We start from the raw sequence: 20,672 nt of genomic DNA, 5'->3' as shown, positions 1-20,672 counted from the left end.
TGTAAAACCTGTAATGACATTAAGTCAAGGAGGGCTGTGGCATTAGTAGCTGTGATATTCCAACTCGTCAATAATAGTAATACTAAAAAAAAGATGCACTTCTGCATAGCAACTGTGTAGTTTTATTCAACTTCTTCATAATTATCATTGTAACCATGTCCATATAGAAAATATATCAACACTTTAATTAAACATTTCAATGGCCAGGCGATACAGACACATCATGCAGACACAATATACAGTATTACAGTAAATGTGAGTGGTGAGCCCCATGACAACACTGAGGACATATTTCATAACATGTTACTTTAAGATTATTGCTTGATTTTCATCCCGTTATTAGAGCCGCCTTAGGATTACTGTGAGTATAGACAGTGAGTGGTACTCTACAACACTTTGAGCATTGTTCAATTAGTTCCATGTGTCTGCACATTCATTCATGCAATAGAGAAAATATGATAAGTTAATAGTCATCATTTGTGTGAGCGAAGAGGCCACGACTGTCGCCTACTGTATCTGCTGTTTTTGAGCCATCAATGCTTGTTGTTATTGAGCTGCTTTTCCGCAGCATTAAACATTTCTTGTTCAAAGTGGTCCGCACAAATCTTTCAATCGTGATACAAGCTCTTAAAACACCAAAATCCACCTTTGCTGTCTCCCTATACACCTTAAATAAAAAGACATTTCACAAGAAAAGGTGGTTTGGGGGAAGATATCCTCAGGTCGCTGTTGTTTGCACCCTGCACCACTCTATTTAGGGCCCAGAAACTCCGTCCACTCTGGCTGGGGGCTGAAGAACTTTAGACGAGCTCCAGGCAGCAGGAAAAATCTTATATTTCTCAAGCTTTAGATCACATGGTCAAACATGTGCATGGACTGCATGATGCTCTCGTCCTGGATGGAGAAACAAGACGAAACAGTTAAACTACTGAGAAAGCTGCAGATGGAAATGGAGGTTTTGTTGAGCATTTGAAATGGTTGAAATCGTTGGATGAGGAGACCTTTTGGCATGTCTCTAAGAACTCCTCGATGGTGACCACTCCGTCATTGTTCCTGTCCATTTTCTGAAAAATGCAACACAAGCACAGATGATTAAAAGTCCGTTCTCACCCCCAACTTGTCAAATACTGCCACTTCGTCAGTGGTCTCAATGTCAGAGACCGATGCACAGAGGCATCTTTTGTGCCATTATAACACACATCAGTTTTAGAGACAGCGGGACACACCCCAAGTCATCAAATACTAGTGCTTTGTTAGTGGACATCAGTGTCAGACACATACAAAGAGAGCCAACCTACATGGTGGTATGAGCAGTACATAATGGCAACAAAGTCTGTATACGGAGGGGAAGAGAGGTGGTGGATGGGTCAAAGAAACTCCAGACTTTCAACCTGGAGTCAGCTCTTTTTCTCGTTTTCTGTCTCAATGTTAAGCCAAACCATTATGTTTTTTTCTTAACCTAACCACATGCTTTAGTTGCCTAGTTTTACCTACTTTGTAAGTTTATTTTGAAAAAGACTTTATGCATTTAACGAGTAGACACTGTACATTTCCTGTGAAAATGGAAGTTTACAAGTAACAAGCATATCTTGACACGCCACTATTGAACTCCAAAACAGATGAAGCATGTCACATTTTGATGTGTATGTCCACTGGTAGAGCAGCGGTATTTAATGAGTTGGGCACAGTGGTTAGCACTGTTGCCTCAAGGCGAGAAGGTTCCTGTTTCGAATCCCGGGTGGGGGAGCCCTTCTGTGCGGAGTTTACATGTTCTCCCAGTATCAGCGTGGGTTTTCTCCGGGTGCTCCAGCTTCCTCCCACAGTCCAAAGACATGCAGGTTAGTTGGTGACTCTAAGTTGTTCGTAGGTGTGAATGTGAGTGTGAATGGTTGTCTGTCTCTATGTGTCAGCCCTGTGATAGTCTGCCTCTCGCCCAGTGTCGGCTGGGATAGGCTCCAGCCCCCCCGCAACCGTCAAGATGGATGGGATGAGAATATATTTGCCCACCCATATGAAACATTTCTGGCATTGATCAGTGGTGCAGCCTGAAACTGGCAGCAGTAGAGATTACTGCATAGAGATATAACTCAATCAGGGACCTGTTCATAAAACATCGACCTAAAGTCTTTCCCTGTCCTCTGGTTAAGTGGACAGCACTGCCTGTTGTCATGCATAATGAATAGTACACAAAACATGATGTACCAATACTCTGTGGGGGACTGATGTGAAATGCTTCAACTGAGTTCTGGTAAGATATAAAACAATTTTTAAATCAAACCATGCAAAAGCAAATCAAATCAAACATAGATGGAGCATTTGTTGTTTTGGACAGATTCTTTGCCTCAGTTTGAGTTCAGTGTTGGGAGATGTGTGGTGTATTGGTTTGATGATTAGTGTGTTGTACCTGGAAGAAGTTGTCAACATGCTCCTTGGGAGCGTTGTCCCTCATGCAGGGGTAGGTATACTTCCCCATCATGTCATAGATGGAGCGCATGATGTCTGTCATCTCCTGGACAGACAGACGGGAGGAAATAACAAATCAAATCAGAGCTGCTGACATAACAGCAGGCAGAGAGATGAGAGAATGGTTGAAGTACCTCTCTGGTGATGCAGCCGTCTTTGTTGAGATCGTACAGATTGAAGGCCCAGTTGAGTTTATCAGTGATGGAGCCTCTCAAGATGATGGACAGACTTACAACAAAGTCCTACAGCAAGAGAAAGAAAAGTGAGCCATGAGTGAGATCAGGAAAGTGAACGTCACATCTGACAGAGTCAGTCAAAAGATGAAAGCAAGAAGAATGGGGAAGTAAAAGAAGAAAGAGAAATACTGTATCTTCAGTGGTTTGCAAGTACTGAGCCAATATTATATGTTTTAGTGCTTTTCTTTTCTGAGATCTAATGTGGTACTGTCAGCAACAGACACAAACTATGTGCTTACAAAGATGAGACTTTTCTTGGTCTCTGTAAGTTTTGATTTCTGTAAAATAAAGACAGTCAATGAGTTATATACTTAAGTGTTTTTAAGAGAAAGATTCTTTTTTAATTCAACCTTGTGTTTGTGTGCTGGCCATATGAAAAATGTATTTATATGTATACTTTATGCGTCCTTAAGTATTTAAATACATAAAATATCTTAGAGAGAGTTATTTCCTTGAAGGACAGAGTCTTTGTGCTGTCTGTTTTAAAAGCACAGAGCTGCCTGAGCATAAAGGAGAAAAACACAGAAGTGAAGAAAATCATGGAGGAAATAAACATTTGTCTGGACAGCAGAGAGTGAAGAGATGGAAAAGTCACCTCAAAGCTGACGGATCCGTTGTTATGGGTGTCAAAAGCTTCAAACAGGAAATGAGCGTACATACTTGAATCTGGAGGACAGAGAAAAATAAAGTGACCATTCAAATCCTGGATTCAGATAAGAGTCAGAGAGGTTTTGAGTTTGTAAAATGATGTTCAGAATCCATCATACAGCCTGTGGTTTTACATCACCCTTTGTAAACTTTATATGACAAATTAATGTCTGCAAACTTAAAGATTTATTGCGGTTGTAGAAACATTAAAGAATATCTTAATTAAAGAAAAAAAACACATATTTAAGTTATACGTTTGGGCCTGCTTCTGGTTGTAAAAGCAGGGTTGAAGTTAAACTGTGGAGAGTTTTGCTCAGTTTCCTGTGGTCACATTTTTAATACGACTGCAAATCTTTTCACCACATTCACAAACTTTAATTTAATGTCATTTTTTACAGGTTTAATAAAGGCTACTATGTAGTAATACACAGGCTATGAAATTATTTATTAAACTTATTAAACTAAACTTTATTTTACAAGTTAAAGATCTTATTTGACCCAACAGAAGAAGATGTTATACTTTATTAATCCCTGAGGGGAAATCCAATTTTTTCCACCCTGTTGTCATACACACACAGGCCTGAAATACACAGACATGCACAAACAGGATCTGTACATGTATTAAATGGAGAGATGTCAAGGAGAGGGCTGCCTCAGGCGCTTCGAGCAGGGGAAGGTCGAGTGTCTTGCAGTGCCCAGGAGGTGAACTGGCACCTCTCCAGCCACTGGTCCACACTCTTATTTGGATTGAGCTACTGCCGCTTCAATAGACTGTCAGTCTAATAAGCAAAAACTGATGCACTAATGATGATGAGCACAGTTTAAAGAGGAAAGCAGGAACCGGGACAGGGAAATAATTTTTCCTGTAGCGTTTGACTGGAATAAAGACCCACAAACTCTCAACCAACGACGATGCAAGACGCATCTTTTCCTCGTAAAAAGCTCCTGCTGGTTTCTATTAGGACTATTTTGATACCAGAAAAATGCATTTGAAATTCTGACAAAATACATGTTAAATAAAGATCAAAAGCATGAGTTGAATAATGAGGACCTGACTGACCTCCCTGAGGGAAGAACTGGGAGTAGATGCTTTTGAAAGTCTCTTCATTCACCACACCACTGGGACACTCCTGTGGAAATGAAAAAACACAAACTTAGATTTCAGTGAAACACACACACACACACACACACACACAGGCTTTCTCATGCATATAAATGATATTTTTTATTTGTCTTAGACTGACGTTTTTGAATCCCCGGTACAGGACCTGCAGCTCCTTCTTGCTGAAGTTGGTCTGCTGTACGAGACGGTCGAGCCCCTCCGGTCGGTAACACACCGTTGACAGTTCAGCATCATCACTTGAACTTCCTGCATGTAGAGATGGAGAGAGATGAAATAATCACTCCCTAAGATACACTAGTGTGTACATGAAAGGCCTTGCCCAGAGAAAAAAAGACAGCAGTGAAAATAAAGAAAGGAAAAGCAAAAGTATCACTAATCAGTTTTCTGTGTGTCGTGACACTTGCTTTGAGACGTTGAAGAACTGGAGCCAGAGCGATAGCAGGGGAGAAGTTTGAGGAAGCGCTGCTTTATGGTCTTTTTATTGGGTTTGGACGGTGGATTACCTGAAAACAACCAATCACAGCAGAGATTAGAGGCAGATAGAGCGGCCCACACTGGGAACACCACGATGGATGGATGAAACACTGGCCAGACCAGGCTCAAATACTTCTAATCACTTTTCCATGCAACTTAGTGTGCACAAATTAGTTTGCTGACCTGGCTTTGAACCAGTATGACCCATCGGATCAAAGCTGCTTGGAGAGCAGCCAGCGAGAGAGGGCTGAGTGAAGTGACACATGACTGACGTCTGAGAGACAGAGGTCATACAGAGTGTCATCTACATGTCCATTCTTTGTTTTTAGATATACTATCTATGGAAAAAATGTGAAGATTCATTTCATATTATTTATTAACCAAAAGGTGTCTTAAAATACAATATATTTTATATGATGCACCTGCCAGTAATAAATACATTTAGTTTAGTTTTAAGCAAAATGAAATTAAGAACTGTGTTGGGCCAACTGTATCAGCTAATTTAAATAAGGTGGTAAAATGTTTTAGCCAAATGCTAACGTGGGCAAGCTAAAATGTTCACAATGACAATGCTAACATGCTGATGTCTAAGCATGTGTGATGATTACCATGTTCACCATCTTAGTTCAGATACTGTAGAAACTTTGTAGAATATAGAATAAAGTTCTGAGAGTTTGAACCAAGCTTGGATGCACAGCATGAGTTTCTAATGATTGGTTCAGGTTTAAAGGAGCAGTAAGTAGGATTTAGTGACATCTAGCAGTGAGGTTGTAGATTGCAACCCGCTGAATACTCCTCCACTCACTCTTTCCAAGCATGTAGTAAAATTGACAGTGGCCTTCACTGGCCTGGAAGAGCACCTGCTCAGTAAACAGATCATTTTAAGGTAGTGAAAACGCAATGATTCTTATTTTCCGGATTTTAGGATTCAGATTATCAACTAAAGAAAACACAATCCTACACATTGGACCTTTAAGTGTTTCAAGATGAGAAAGAACACACACACACACACACACACACACACACACACACACTGTCTTGACTTCTTGCTGTAACATTAATATGGTGTATCGGCCTTTACAGACACCACTACAGGATTCTCTGCACCTACACACAGCTCCCTGTCTGTGTGTAGGTGCAGCTAACTGTCACCTCAACAGCCATAAAACTGAACTAACTTCATCCAATAAACATTGTACATCATACATTACTTCTCACTCTGTGATCTTTATACAACAATCTCAATACTGAGGCAATAAAAAACTTTGCAAGGTTCACTGAACAGAATGAAATTAAGTTTTCCTGTATTTTTCGAATGAGCGACTCCTCCCCTCCTCCCTGGCTCCCAGGCTGACACACCTGCTACTGTGAAACTTCCCATTTATCCATCTTCAGCCTGAAGCTTTGCCTGCTCCTAAATCTTTGTGTCAAGGTCTCACTTGCTCTCACTTATTGGAGGCATCTTGTTTTGTAATCTCTCCTATCCAAAATCAGTCACAGATACTTTACATTGACCGGGAACAACCCAAGGACAAACAGAAACAGATACTGTAGACATGAGGTGCTGGACAGCAGCAATAATGCTGACAGAAGCCCACACTAACAATTGCTGATTTTGCATCCTCAGACCTTCACGTGTCGTCTCCTACCACTAGAGGACAGTGTAGACCTGCAGTCAGATCATACTCAACTGTCCTGAGCCTCAAAGTCAGAGAAAGGATAAACAAAACGCAGGCAGGAGGCAACTCTGAGCACTGCAGGAGACTAAAACAGACGGATGGAGCGACCTGTTTGATGTTGTACACCTTCACTCCCACTGTTACTCAGAGAGAAAACCAGTGGACCTGATGTTCTAATGATGCAGTCTGTGAATCAGTGAAACCTGACTGTGATGAGAATACAGATACAGGTGACTAAACGATGAGGAGGAATGTATAAAACCTGTAATTTAAATAAGATGCTGCACTGAAACGTCTCACAGACCAGTGGTGGAATGTAACTATGTACTCGAGTACTGTACATGAGTCAACTGTTGAGGTACTTGTACTTTACTTGAGTATTTCCATTTCCTGCTGCTTTATACTTCTACTCCACTACACTTTGAAGGCAAATATTTTACTTTTATTTGATAACTTCAGTTACTACTTTGCAGATTCAGATTATTTAAACTAAATATAAATACAGCTAATAAATTCATATATCACACATATTATTATAGTTTAAGATGGCAGGCAGTGTATACAGTGGTTAAAATGAGCACCACAGTTACCAGCTGCAACATTAAAGTGATGTACACATTAATGCACTGCTCATAATCCAGTAATATATGCTATTATTAAATGGGCCATTCTGCATACTTTTATTTCTGGTGCTTTAAGTATATTCCGGTCTTAATACTTTATTACTTTTGCCTGAGTAGATTTTTGATTCAGCACTTTTACTTGTAGCAAAATATGTGTTCTTCCAACCCTGGCTGAGGCAGATACTCATGAAGCCATCTCCACAATCTGCTAACAACACCTTTATTACAACGTGATAACTTCAACAATAAGTAAATAGATCATGTTCAAAATCATTGTTTTTGACTCTGTTAGTATCTCAGAGGTGTTTGGAACATGATTATCAGTAATGTAAAGTACACAAGAATCTAATTACAGTCATACATACAGCAGCAGCAGTGCAGGATGAAACTCCAACATTCACACCTGAGAAATGTCTCCAACAACAGCTGAACAGCTGCACTGCAGCAACACAGGGATTCAGTGTTTGGCTGAGGGGCATATCAGATGCATTCACTAAAAACTTCTCACTTACTCCTTTATGTTATGTCACGGAGAAAAATATATATCCTAATCTGCCGACTGTGTGCATACAGCTTCTGTAAATAAGCATAAACTATTAATGTGATTCCATTCTGTAGGAACACACCAGTTGCTGCCCTGCCTTAATGTAGGATATGTCAATCATACTATCAAATACAGCAGCTGCTCAACTGTGGAAAAACAAACAAAGCTTTACAGGTCCTCTATCACGCACACACACACACACACACACACACACACACACACACACGCACACACAAGTGAGGAGGATGACACAAACATCTCTGCAGAAAAATAAAACCATAAAATAAATGATTTTTATTTTAAGCTGGGGAACCATTTTACAGGAAGATGGAGACAACAAAAAAAAATGTCCCTGTTTTTTCTTTCTGTCCAGCTGATATTTTTAGACGTGACAGAGCGCAGGGCAGATATTATATCTATTATCTACGTTATTCAAATGCTTTTTAAGAGCGGATGTTTGATGTGACTTGTCTGCATAGTAATCCAACAAAAACAGAGCGGGGGGTCGTTCTTAGAGAGGTAAGGCAGCATATTGATGTCTGGCTCAGCAGCTGAAGCACTATTCAGGCTGTTATATAACATCATAAACATCAGCTGAACAGAATGTAAAAATGCATGCCCCTCACTGTTAGCTCATATAAAGTTTGTCCACTGTATTTATGATGTTTATCAGCAAATGAAACATACTTAAAGGAACACTTCACCCACAACATGATTATTTGTATGTAAGTTACTAACCTCATGTTATGCTGGATTCATGAAGACATCTTTATTTTTCTCGCATGCCATCATGGCAAACAAAGAATCCAGAAACTGAGAAAATTCTTAATGAATTGGATTAAAAGGGGTCCATGTTCAACAGCAGAAAAACTATATCAAAATATTGATTTATAAACTCTCACACAACTCCGTCAGTATAATCCAAGTCTCATTTATCCAGTCGTAAGCTCAGTACTTCCCAAACACAAACCAAAGTATTTAAAAAGTTTCTGCATACAGGTAGCACACCTGGGCAAGAGCATGTAGTTGAACTCTGCTTATGCATTCTGTTGAGTTGAGTTCAAATGTTTGTGGTGCGCTTGCCCAGGCATCCTACTTGTCAGTGTGTGAGACTGTTTATGCAGAAGCTTTTTAAACAGTAAGGATTTAGCAAAAATGCACGTGTTCAGGAAGTACGACTGCATAAGGCCCTGATCAGACAGAAAGCGATTTAGCAGCTAAAGGTGACTTTTTGTAATTGTTTTTAATAAGAATGAAGCGATCATTCCGATGAACTTGTTGAGTTGAAAAAAAATTCAACTCAAAGCGGAAAAACGCCCCACATCACCTCTTTTTTCGTCATCTTTTTTCTCATTGTCCAATGGGATGATTTGAGAGGCGGGTCTTCTGTGGTGGTGACGACAACAAGTTTACAGTTGGTAGCGGTTGCTGGATACCCAGAGCTATACGGCCCGACGTTAGACAGCAAGTTGTCAAACTGCCCCCGAGGCATCCTAAAATATGCCTGGAAATAGCCATCACGGAGGAGAAGCTCCTGGACCAACTGGTGGTACTCTCCATGATTCACCCTCCTTATTAGGGTCTCATGTACCCACACAGATCTCCGTTTCCCTGTGTGCAACAAACTATTTACTGACAGCCTCTCACCCTCGTACAGAGCTACAGCAGGTACCCTCTGCCTGTCCATTTTAGGAACTAGTTACAATAAATAAACAGTAGATTGATTAGGCCTACATGGGAAGGTTAGAATAAGGAGGTGAGTCTGTAGTTGCCTGGCAACAATAAAGAGGCGCAGCAAGCTTCTTTTTTTTTTCACTAGTGGCATTCAATTTTTAAAAAGGCAGTGCGGTGCACCTCGCATTTTGAAACCTGCAAAACACTTTCTGTGTGATTGGAGCCTAAATGAGACTTGGATTATACTGCGAGAGTTGTGTGGGAGTTTGTAAACTGATGTTTTGATAAACTTGCTGTTGTTGTACATGGACCCCTTTTACTCCAATTCATCAAGAATTTTATGTTTTTGGATTCTTCATTCACCGTGGAAGCATACTAGAAAAACAACATTTTCCTCCTGAATTCATGGTAGCATGAGGTGATCGAGTGCCTGATATACAAATGATCATTCTGTGGGTGAAGTATTTCTTTAATATGTGCTGCAGCTTGTTGCAGTCAGTAACCTTTTACCGGTCCCACAGCACAAACTGATCATCGAGTATCTCTTGAATATCTCTAGGGTTCGACTGATGAATCGCACTGACTCAACAGTTATTTCAGCAGGTGCTGAGATCATCCAGCAGCCTTTCTTCTGTTCTAGAGACCCTCTGGGTGACTTTGATTCTGTGAATCAATTTTAACAATTGCAGCCCTCTGAGGCCGATCAATACACTCTTCCCTGCTGTTATCAACACATTTAAAGACTCTTTTATCCACTGGTGCAAACAACTCCGGCTGAAAATACTTAAACTGTGGATGAAGAAAAGCAAGAGACACTGAGAGGAATGAAGAAACTCATAAAAAGGAGGGCCGTGAGGCTTTGAAGAGGAGTCGTCAGAGTCATCACTGCTTTTGGGGTATGTCTTTACAACAAGTTATACTTATATAGGAATTAAAAGTTGCTTATTGAGAACTTTATTATGTGCTGAACCCCTTTAGCTGGCTTACTGTAGGAGCATAAATCGATGTTGAGGGTAGAAATATTCAGTCAGAATATTTGCTGATAATCCCAAATCTCAAACGTATGAAGTGGGCCTAATCGATGGGCTTTTAATCAGGCAAGCTTCTGGTGAAAAGAAAAGAAAAGGGTTTTAAAATATTGACTTGGGAGATAAAGTTAATCACAGTGGAATGATTAAAGCCGCTCAAAGTGGCAGCCGCATATATGTTTTTACACTTAATGAGGTTTTTTCTTGATTTTCTGAGAAAAAAAAACTCCCAGTAAGACTGTGCTTTCATTAGTTCATCATTTTTAAAAAACAGTTCTCTCAAAATCTCCCAAATCCACAGAGAAACTCCACTTCAGTTTCCTCTAAGGGCCTATAAAAGACCAAACTTTCTTCACAAAAGTTAATTTTTCTTCCTGACTTTGAGCTTAAAAGAAAAGGCAAGCATATGTTAGTGAGGAATAAGTAAAGAAAGGAACCTTTGTTTTTATACAGTACAGGCCAAAAGTTTGGACACACCTTCTCATTCAATGCGTTTTCTTTATTTTCATGACTATTTACATTGTAGATTCTCACTGAAGGCATCAAAACTATGAATGAACACATGTGGAGTTATGTACTTAACAAAAAAAGGTGAAATAACTGAAAACATGTTTTATATTCTAGTTTCTTCAAAATAGCCACCCTTTGCTCTGATTACTGCTTTGCACACTCTTGGCATTCTCTCCATGAGCTTCAAGAGGTAGTCACCTGAAATGGTTTTCCACTTCACAGGTGTGCCTTATCAGGGTTAATTAGTGGAATTTCTTGCTTTATCAATGGGGTTGGGACCATCAGTTGTGTTGTGCAGTAGTCAGGTTAATACACAGCTGACAGCCCTATTGGACAACTGTTAAAATTCATATTATGGCAAGAACCAATCAGCTAACTAAAGAAAAACCAGTGGCCATCATTACTTTAAGAAATGAAGGTCAGTCAGTCCGGAAAATTGCAAAAACTTTAAATGTGTCCCCACGTGGAGTTGCAAAAACCATCAAGCGCTACAACGAAACTGGCACACATGAGGACCGACCCAGGAAAGGAAGACCAAGAGTCACCTCTGCTTCTGAGGATAAGTTCATCCGAGTCACCAGCCTCAGAAATGGCAAGTTAACAGCAGCTCAGATCAGAGACCAGATGAATGCCACACAGAGTTCTAGCAGCAGACCCATCTCTAGAACAACTGTTAAGAGGAGACTGCGCCAATCAGGCCTTCATGGTCAAATAGCTGCTAGGAAACCACTGCTAAGGAGAGGCAACAAGCAGAAGAGATTTGTTTGGGCCAAGAAACACAAGGAATGGACATTAGACCAGTGGAAATCTGTGCTTTGGTCTGATGAGTCCAAATTTGAGATCTTTGGTTCCAACCGCCGTGTCTTTGTGAGACGCAGAAAAGGTGAACGGATGGATTCCACATGCCTGGTTCCCACTGTGAAGCATGGAGGAGGAGGTGTGATGGTGTGGGGGTGTTTTGCTGGTGACACTGTTGGGGATTTATTCAAAATTGAAGGCACACTGAACCAGCATGGCTACCACAGCATCCTGCAGCGACATGCCATCCCATCCGGTTTGCGTTTAGTTGGACCATCATTTATTTTTCAACAGGACAATGACCCCAAACACACCTCCAGGCTGTGTAAGGGCTATTTGACCAAGAAGGAGAGTGATGGAGTGCTGCGGCAGATGACCTGGCCTCCACAGTCACCGGACCTGAACCCAATCCAGATGGTTTGGGGTGAGCTGGACCGCAGAGTGAAGGCAAAGGGGCCAACAAGTGCTAAACACCTCTGGGAACTCCTTCAAGACTGTTGGAAAACCATTTCAGGTGACTACCTCTTGAAGGTCATCGAGAGAATGCCAAGAGTGTGCAAAGCAGTAATCAGAGCAAAGGGTGGCTATTTTGAAGAAACAAGAATATAAAACATGTTTTCAGTTATTTCACCTTTTTTTGTTAAGTACATAACTCCACATGTGTTCATTCATAGTTTTGATGCCTTCAGTGAGAATCTACAATGTAAATAGTCATGAAAATAAAGAAAACGCATTGAATGAGAAGGTGTGTCCAAACTTTTGGCCTGTACTGTATGTGCACTCATAATTTGCCAATCTATTTTAAGAGTTTATTATTAATCTGTGAATTAAAGGAGAATAATTTATTAATCATAATATTATTGGGTAAAAAGTTGTAAATGCTTACAAAAACACTTAAACTGCTCCTTTATTATGACCCTAAATCCAAACTCTGTGCCACTGGTTGCATCTAGAGTTTATTTGGGAGGTGGCGGCAGCTTCAGCTGGATCATTCAGCGTTAAATGAATGTTTGTAAACTAATGTTGCCCTGGCAACTGCCTCTGTGCCTATCATAATCCTCAGAAAGGACATGGTTCAGATTACGTCCATCTCATCCAGACCATGGACACACACATTAACATTTACACTCTGTCTCTTCCCGACATCGTGAGCTCCCCAGTGACTGTCGCAGAGGTTTATATCCACTCATTTGACCTCATGTGGCCCACAGAGCCATCGCTTACACAGAATCAGCTTTGATTATTTGTTGCACAACATTGATCTTAATACACTCTTCATCAGTCCAGCCAATTCCATCTGGCACCTATGATATCAAATCTGTTTAACTCTGAGAGGCTTTTACGTTGAAATCTGCTTTGTAGCTGTGTTATATAAATGCAATATTTATGTTATTAGTGTTGACTGTTTTTGATGCATTAGGGAAAGTACACCCTTGAGTGCTCTACAAAAATGTCATGAATATAAATCGATCTAATCTCACCTTTCTCAAACACACACACAGACAGAGAGGAGCAGGCCTGTTCAGTCACAGCAGGTGTACTAGACATTATTCTACAACATGTACAACACTTGAGACAATACTAGTTTGGAAATTCCTCTAACAAAGCCAAGAAATTCAATACTGAAACCCTAAATTTGTACATAAATCGTAAAGATATACCAGGCCAACACATTCTCACTCTGACCTTGTCACATATTGATGTTTGGTCATGGACTCTCCATGTCCTCATGCGTCGTGCAAGGTACCCTGAGTGCATTGGTTGTTGACGCTCTGGGACACCGTGTCAAGCTCTGCCTTTTACATGCATTGTGACTTGACTTTTTTTTTTTCTTCGACATCAAACACACATGTCTAAGTTTAGGAAAAAAAGAACAGGCTGCAAGTCTGTGTTTCTTGGACCCATCCAATACCTCTCACCCACCACAGTCGGACTTTCAACGCTTTAACTTTCGTCCCTGTCCCGCTGCATCTCATGCCGACGTTAAATGACGCCTTTTTTCCTTGGTTTCTGATGCTGCAAGTCACTGCCCAAGCTCTGGATTTCAACGACTTCAGAGTAAGACCGGGCTCACCAAGGGGGACTTTCCCAAAAAAACAATGTATAGACTACAGAAGTATCTGCTCTCAATCATCACAGCTAGCTACTAGCATCTCTAAGACTGACATCTACACTGCCCCCTGCCTTGTTGCAGAGGGTTATGGCAGGAGTAGCAACTCCGCTGAAGGAACAACTGCTCCTGGCTAAGAAAAAGTTTGGCACATATCCCCCTGTAACACCGTAATGTTTAGTTTTACACCTTGTTTTGTTTTGTACAGATTAAAGAAACAGGTGCTGGTAGGTGGATTTTGTTACCTCTGGGCAGAACCTGCTGGCTGTGTCCCCCTGAGTCCACTCTTTAATGCTAAGCTAAGCTAATTGGCTGCTCATAGTAGCTTCATATTTACAGTGCAGATATGACACCTAACTCTTAGCAAGTAAGAAAATTAGCATATTTCCCAAAATGTTTAGCTATTGCTTTAAAAAGAACAGTCTTTCCACGTGATGACATCATGGTTCAGTGACATTATGGTTCAGCTCCACCACAGCAGCAGCAGTCACTCAGTCAGTCAGGGTCACTGTAACATGTGAAGTGTGGTGTAGAAAGTGATGACTTGGAGAAAGATCCAGTATCTATAATGTATGAACACAGCCAGGAGTAAACAGCAGAACTGCTGCACATAAACACTGCTTTCTGCTCAGTCTTAGATATACCTGATAAATCATTTAATGCAGTCTTAACAGACTTTCTCCATAAGCGGTTGTTGTTGCTTTATTCATCAATACATTTAATATAACTGTTGGGGCTTTATATGACAGGTACAATAGAGTCAAGCAGTAAAGGCTGCAGTTTGGTGCCTCAGGCTGTTAAGCACCACGGCGCCCCTGTGCTTCACTCTTTAATAAAAAGGTTTGTTTGTGCGTCCTGAACGCCCCCTAAAGCCTCTGTGTTCATGCACCTGTTCACTGTTTGGTTAACCTGCTGCTGAATGGATATCACACCGGCTATTGTGCCGGCTACAACGATCAGTCATTAAATAAGCCTCCATCTGTATAACATCTGTCCACGTTCAATACAGAGGTTTAGAAACATCCTGCAAACTGAATGGTAACAGCACTGCGCCCATCTGAAGTTATTTTTACACATTTATTTTTAAAGGAAAAGACTATTTTGGGAAGTGTCACAAGAAAGACAGCACCAAGTGTGTGTGTGTGTGTGTGTGTGTGTGTGAGGGAGAGAGTGATATACACTGAGACGCTCACTGATCTCTAAAGAGACGTGTCTTTGTAAGCACTCATGAGGAAAATAAAACACTGTGCAGTCTGACAAACAGAGGAGCCTCGCTGATCTAATTAGACCGTAAAGACAGACGCTGACATGTGTAATATTAGATAATAAGAAACCGATAAGATGTGACTTGCGGTTGTAATATGAAGTTGTTTTCATGTTTTTGTGAAGCACATTGAGCTTTTGTTTTTTCTTTCATTAGAGGGAGAGCATCAGTGCAATATCAGCTATCACCACTGTGCAGTTGGTTGTTTGTGCTTCACTTTTAGAGCATCTCATGAAAAGAAACATGTCGATATGTACAGTATGACCAACACTAACATCATGGATTTGTTAATTAGAGTCGCCACTAATGTCTGTTCTCATCATCGATCAATCTGTTGAATATTTTTGACAACATAGTAATCATTTAATCCCTTCAATATGTCGACCACAGTTTTCCTAGAAGCCAAAGATATTCAACCTACAATGAAAAAAGGAAGTAAATTTTCAGATTTTAGAAGATAAAACAAGAAATTCTTTGGCTTTTCTTGATAAATGTCTTCAACACTTTACTGATTTTCAGAATGTCTGCCAACTAATTGATTAATCAACTATTCATGTCAGCATTAACATGATCAAACATCAGTATGGAGAATGCAAAACATGTTTTCAAACTAATGTTATACCTATTATTTTATAGCTCTACTGCTATTTCTGGTCCATTCCTTTGCTCCACGTACAGACTGCAGTCATTTAACTGATGTGACTGATGTCATGCAAACATACAGCCATGTGGACATGTTTGCTTTACATCCAGTATTTATATTTAGAAGCATATCACTGCAACATCTTTTACAACAGACCACCCCTCATATTTCATATATTTCACAAAGCCTCTTGTGTCTTTATTTTCCTGTTGACTTGACCTGCATGATGCTGAGCCCATGATGACCCCTGCGTGATGCAACCAGGCTGTTTTTTTTTTTAAAAAAAAAAAATATTAGTAGGCTACATATTCTTTTACAATAGCAGACGAGAGAGCAATGATGCAAAGTTCATCCAAAAATGATTCACTAAGTTGTGATAATGAGGCTGCTTGATTGTCACATTGCAGACAGATGATGAAACCGGATTGTGGTGTATTAAACACTACTTTAGTGCTGTTTTAAATTTTCTTTTTGACAGAGCTAAGATCTTAAAAGGCACTGTACTTCTTTAAAATTACCATGAGTCGTCTACTGTAAAAACAAACCAAAGCAAACTTTGATGAGCACACAGTCACAGGAAATCTCAGCCAGGTCAGCAAACAGCAGCAAATCCAGCAATTGTTCCCATATTTTAAAAAGAAAGGAAAAGACAATGACAAAGACTGATGTACCTGTAAGTGGGTCGTAAGATCTGTCCAGCTCTCTGGAGTCAGACAAACTCTGGTCCTGACTCCTGGATTTCATGTTTGTCTCGGGTCTCACCGCTGAACCTGCAAGATCTGTGCGCGCGTCGGAGCCGCAGCTCGTCTACGACTTCACTCCTGTTTGCATTTCACTTTTCTGCAAGCATCAGCCGGTGTGTGCTGCAAACTGGTCGAAGATAGAGGGAGGACAAAAAGGGTAAAAGTCCGTGGAAAAGCTCGTGTCTCTTTATCCAAACTCTCCTCCTCCTCCTGCTCAGCACCAGCGCGCGCTCACATCCACAGTTTGCGCTTCACGGTCACTTGGAGAGGCTGTGTGAGTTAAAGGTTGTTGATCAGCAGCAGAAAGCTGATGACTTCACTTTGCTGATCCAAAGATCCAAACAAATGACAAAGAGTCCGCCTGTCAGCTGCATCTGTATGTGTCCGAGCTGAGAGAGGAGACACAGCTGAGAGGAGAGAGGAAGAGGAGTGATGAAGCAAGAGAGAGGCAGTGCCACAGACAGACAGACAGACAGACAGACAGAGGGATGTGGGAGTGTATATATCAGCTGATCTGTGCTCCACTGATGGATGGGCTCACCTTGGCTCGGGACTTGAGCAGCTTTGAAGAAGTAATACGTGCGGATCAATATTCTGTCAGCTGCGCGTCCTTGAGAGTTAACGAATGACTCACTCATATTTCACATAAATGAATGCACCAAGGTCACGATTTCCACAAATTATTATTTAAATATTAAAGCCATAAATACGCGTGATAAGCTGAGTGGAGACGGAGGAGGCCACAAGCTGATTTATGGGATAAACTTCCAGATTTCCACAGCTTTGTTTCCCATCACAAACTTGTGTTTTAAAGCCTCTAACATGTAAGACTTTGAGCCTCTCAGGGACATCATCAAGATTTAGAGAAAGGGTGTAATTAAGTAGTTTTTTCATGTAGCCTATATTTCTTTTACATACATTTAAAAATCTGTGCTTTATTGTGTTCCTCCAACGTTTTGTAAAATATGTCATGGTAATTTGGACAGACATGTCCTTTCAAGATTAAATCTCTTGATCTATCTCACAATGCCTCAGGATCCAAAATACAAATAAATGATCAGTAAACAGTAATGCACTGGCTGGTTTCTTGGTTGGACATAGACTAGGCTACTCATGTTAAAATTCTCACAGTCCAACATATTGTCCCTTCAACCTTGTGACATATCGACATTTGGCAATGGACTTTTCATGCTGACATATGATGTGCAAGGTACCCTGGGTGTGTCTGTTGTTGACGTTCTGGGACGGGGTGTCAGCTTCACCCTGTTACATGCATTGTGTCTTTTCAAAACACACTTCCATTTTCACAGGAAATGTACAGTTTGTATCGTCTCTTTCAAAATAAACGCACTACGTCAGTACATCACATGAATTGATATTTTTTTCCTCAACAACAAACATGGTTACATTCAGCCAATATACGCACAGGCAACAAAACCACCTGGTTAAGTTTAGGTTTAGGAAATACCAGGGTTTGGCTTTACATTGTTACGGAGAGTGAACACTCGCCTCCCAGGGTGAAAGTCAGTGGTTGCTGGACCTATCCACCACCACTCTTACCCACCCTACTTGGACTTTTCGCCCCCTTGACTTAGGTTGTTTTCCGGTAACGACGACAGGCCATCTATCATGCCAATGTGAAAGGACAGCTTTTTTCATCGATGTAGGTCACTGACCAAGCACCAGCATTCAACGACTTTGGGGTGAGACTGGGTAACACAGTCAGAATGCCAGATTAGCCCAAAGAGCTACTTCAGAACTGAGCACCTCTAGGTCTTCTCTCCGATGTAGCAATCACTGTTTTAAAATGATCAAGATTGCCTTTTTACCTAAAGTTCAATACTTTTTTTGCTAAGAAAATGTGTTTTTAGTAAAAATGAAAAACCCACGAGAACCACAAGCTAAAATAACATGAATACTGGATGCACTCAAGCAATTTACTGTTGCTCTTCCATAAAGTTAAGGGACTTATTACGAGAGACAGCTATGCTAGCAGCTTGTGAGGCTGAGACAGACATGCTTTAAGTTAAATGCTAATGTCAGCATGCTATCACACTGATGATCCAACACAATCTCACAGAAATCTGTAATATATAATGGACACAACCTTTTAACAACACTCTTAACAAAGCATTTCATGGTGGAGGGCACAAAATGTGATAAAATTATGTGCTGACAAAACACAAACAAAGCCAATGCAAAGTCTCATGCATGGTCACAGTTTCATTGTGAAACAGTTGCAGTTTGGATGGTTTCAAGAAACAAAAAGATACTTGGTTAAGATGAGTAAATAATCAGGGTTTCGGTTAAAATAACTATATACGGAAAGTAAGTGACATAAACGTACTTTATGTAAAGTACCTAAAGAAAGTTGGCCTTCTTTACGTAGTTATGTAAAGTATGTAAAGTCATGTAACTACGTTGACACGAAGAGTGGTCTATGGTCACTATGTAGAATTTCTCGCTCTTTATACTTAATTTGAATGTCTACTACAACAATAATTCCTCACTGACTTTGCATTGGCACTGTTTTTGTGTTGCCAACATGTAATTTCCATACATTTCACCACCATGTATTGTGTTGTTAAGACTTTGTGGCCATTTAATATATTTCTGCCTGGACGTTCAGAAGATTTGTTTGCCATGTTCATTATCTTAATTTAGCATGCTGACATTCTCTAATTATTAATAAATTAAAGCACAGCTGAGGCTGATGGGAATTTCCAATTATGTTGTCAGAAATCAAAGTGTTCTACAGATGAAATATTTGACCTGATGATGACACTAGATGAGTTAAGGGATAATCAAAAGGATTACAGTTCATCCTGAGGATGACTCAACCATCTAAACAAAATGTCATGGTGATCCGTTAAATAGTTTTTGAGACATTTATACCCAAAACCACAAAAATCAACCCCATGGCAGCACTAGAGGAAAAGTCTCTATGAAGAGACCATGAATATTTAGACCAAATTTCATGAATATTCATCTTAGACCAAAGTGGTGGATCGATTTTCCATCCGCAGAGCCATATTGCCAGAATGGCTAAACACCAGAACACACTTTGTGTTCAAACCTCTCCAAACCAAACCTGAGATTACATTTAAAATTGGTGTATTACCTCTTTAAATTCCACTTCAAAATCCAGCCTAAACCTGTGTGTTGCTCAGCTATTTCAAAGAACAAAATACTCGGGCAGATTATCTATAAAACCAACAATAAACAGTGTTATTGTGTGCTAGTGTTTAAAGTTAACTCTGAAAGTATCACATAGAAAAATGTAACTGGAATAGAAGAGAACTCCTCTTGCCAAGAATAGTACTTGTTGGGGATAAACAGCATGGTGAAGCTTCCTTAAAGACAGGCAGGCGGGTGAGGGATTATTATGTCCCCCGTCAGAAGACTGATGGGAGGGGAGAAAATATCTATCAGCTGCTCAGGGAGAGAACGGCACAAAGAAAAAGGAAAGGCAAGGGAGGACACAAAAAGGCCTGTTGAAGTAGAGAGAATCAAAGAGAGGGATGGCGGTGCTTCGGAGAGAGAAAGAGAAGCAAAGGGAAAGAGAAAGAGAAGACAGTGGAGATGTATTTGAATATATCATGTGCCTTGGGACAGTTAAATCTCGCAGTATTGATGGTGTTTATCTCCCACAGGGGTTTACAGAGAAGTTTAGCATTGCTGCAGGCTGGAAAGTGGAGCTGACAGATAACCAATAATGAGCTCTGATTGATGCCTCAAGTTATGCACAGTGTGGAGTGGTGATACAGGTGACGAATAACACACACACTGATATGGATACAGTAGAAGCGCACATAAACAGGTGTGCTGGCTGTTTGGTGCTAAACACAAGATGATATTCAGTAAAAGACATAAAAATAGTGCCACATGTCCTCAGGAGGTGTGTTTCTGCTTATGTGTACGGCTGGAAGGAAGCAGTTTGAGCTGATTCAGTTTCTCCGCGGACACAGATACAGGTGAGGACTCACAGATAAAGAAATGAAGGGGTGAGGGGATGACGGAGGGAGGGGTGAGGGGGGTGAGGGCGAGACAAAGCAGGCAATCTCCCCACAAATGAATATTTGATGAGAAGGCTGATATGCTTAAATTAAACG

The 20,672-nt window shown here is 40.5% G+C and overlaps 1 protein-coding gene across 1 annotated transcript; it reads right to left on the bottom strand.

The window, feature by feature from the left end:
- LOC117255016 (A-type potassium channel modulatory protein KCNIP2-like) lies at positions 1 to 17,013 on the bottom strand. Its single transcript, XM_078166105.1, has 9 exons — positions 16,489 to 17,013; positions 4,871 to 4,973; positions 4,592 to 4,712; positions 4,408 to 4,477; positions 3,295 to 3,365; positions 2,598 to 2,705; positions 2,405 to 2,509; positions 1,002 to 1,064; positions 1 to 894 (listed from the first exon to the last, which is right to left on the bottom strand). Exons 1-9 carry the CDS (start codon positions 16,559 to 16,561, stop codon positions 847 to 849), a joined length of 762 nt encoding a protein of 253 aa, XP_078022231.1. The 5' UTR covers positions 16,562 to 17,013; the 3' UTR covers positions 1 to 846.
- Positions 17,014 to 20,672: the final 3,659 nt, after the last annotated feature.

This window comes from Epinephelus lanceolatus, chromosome 3 (genome assembly GCF_041903045.1).
Source record: "Epinephelus lanceolatus isolate andai-2023 chromosome 3, ASM4190304v1, whole genome shotgun sequence".
In the NCBI taxonomy this organism is placed as follows: domain Eukaryota; kingdom Metazoa; phylum Chordata; class Actinopteri; order Perciformes; family Serranidae; genus Epinephelus; species Epinephelus lanceolatus.
Note: the sequence above shows the minus strand (reverse complement) of the source record. Positions and strands in the feature narration are given on the sequence as shown.

Bases quoted from the DNA above. Each gene is read 5' to 3' on its own strand.
- LOC117255016 (XM_078166105.1), bottom strand. From the start codon at position 16,561: ATGAAATCCAGGAGTCAGGACCAGAGTTTGTCTGACTCCAGAGAGCTG. The intron at 4,478-4,591 runs GTCAGTCTAAGA...TCATTTCCACAG, and splicing joins TGTACCGGGGATTCAAAAAC to GAGTGTCCCAGTGGTGTGGT. The intron at 2,706-3,294 runs GTGACTTTTCCA...CTCTTGCTGTAG, and splicing joins ACGGATCCGTCAGCTTTGAG to GACTTTGTTGTAAGTCTGTC.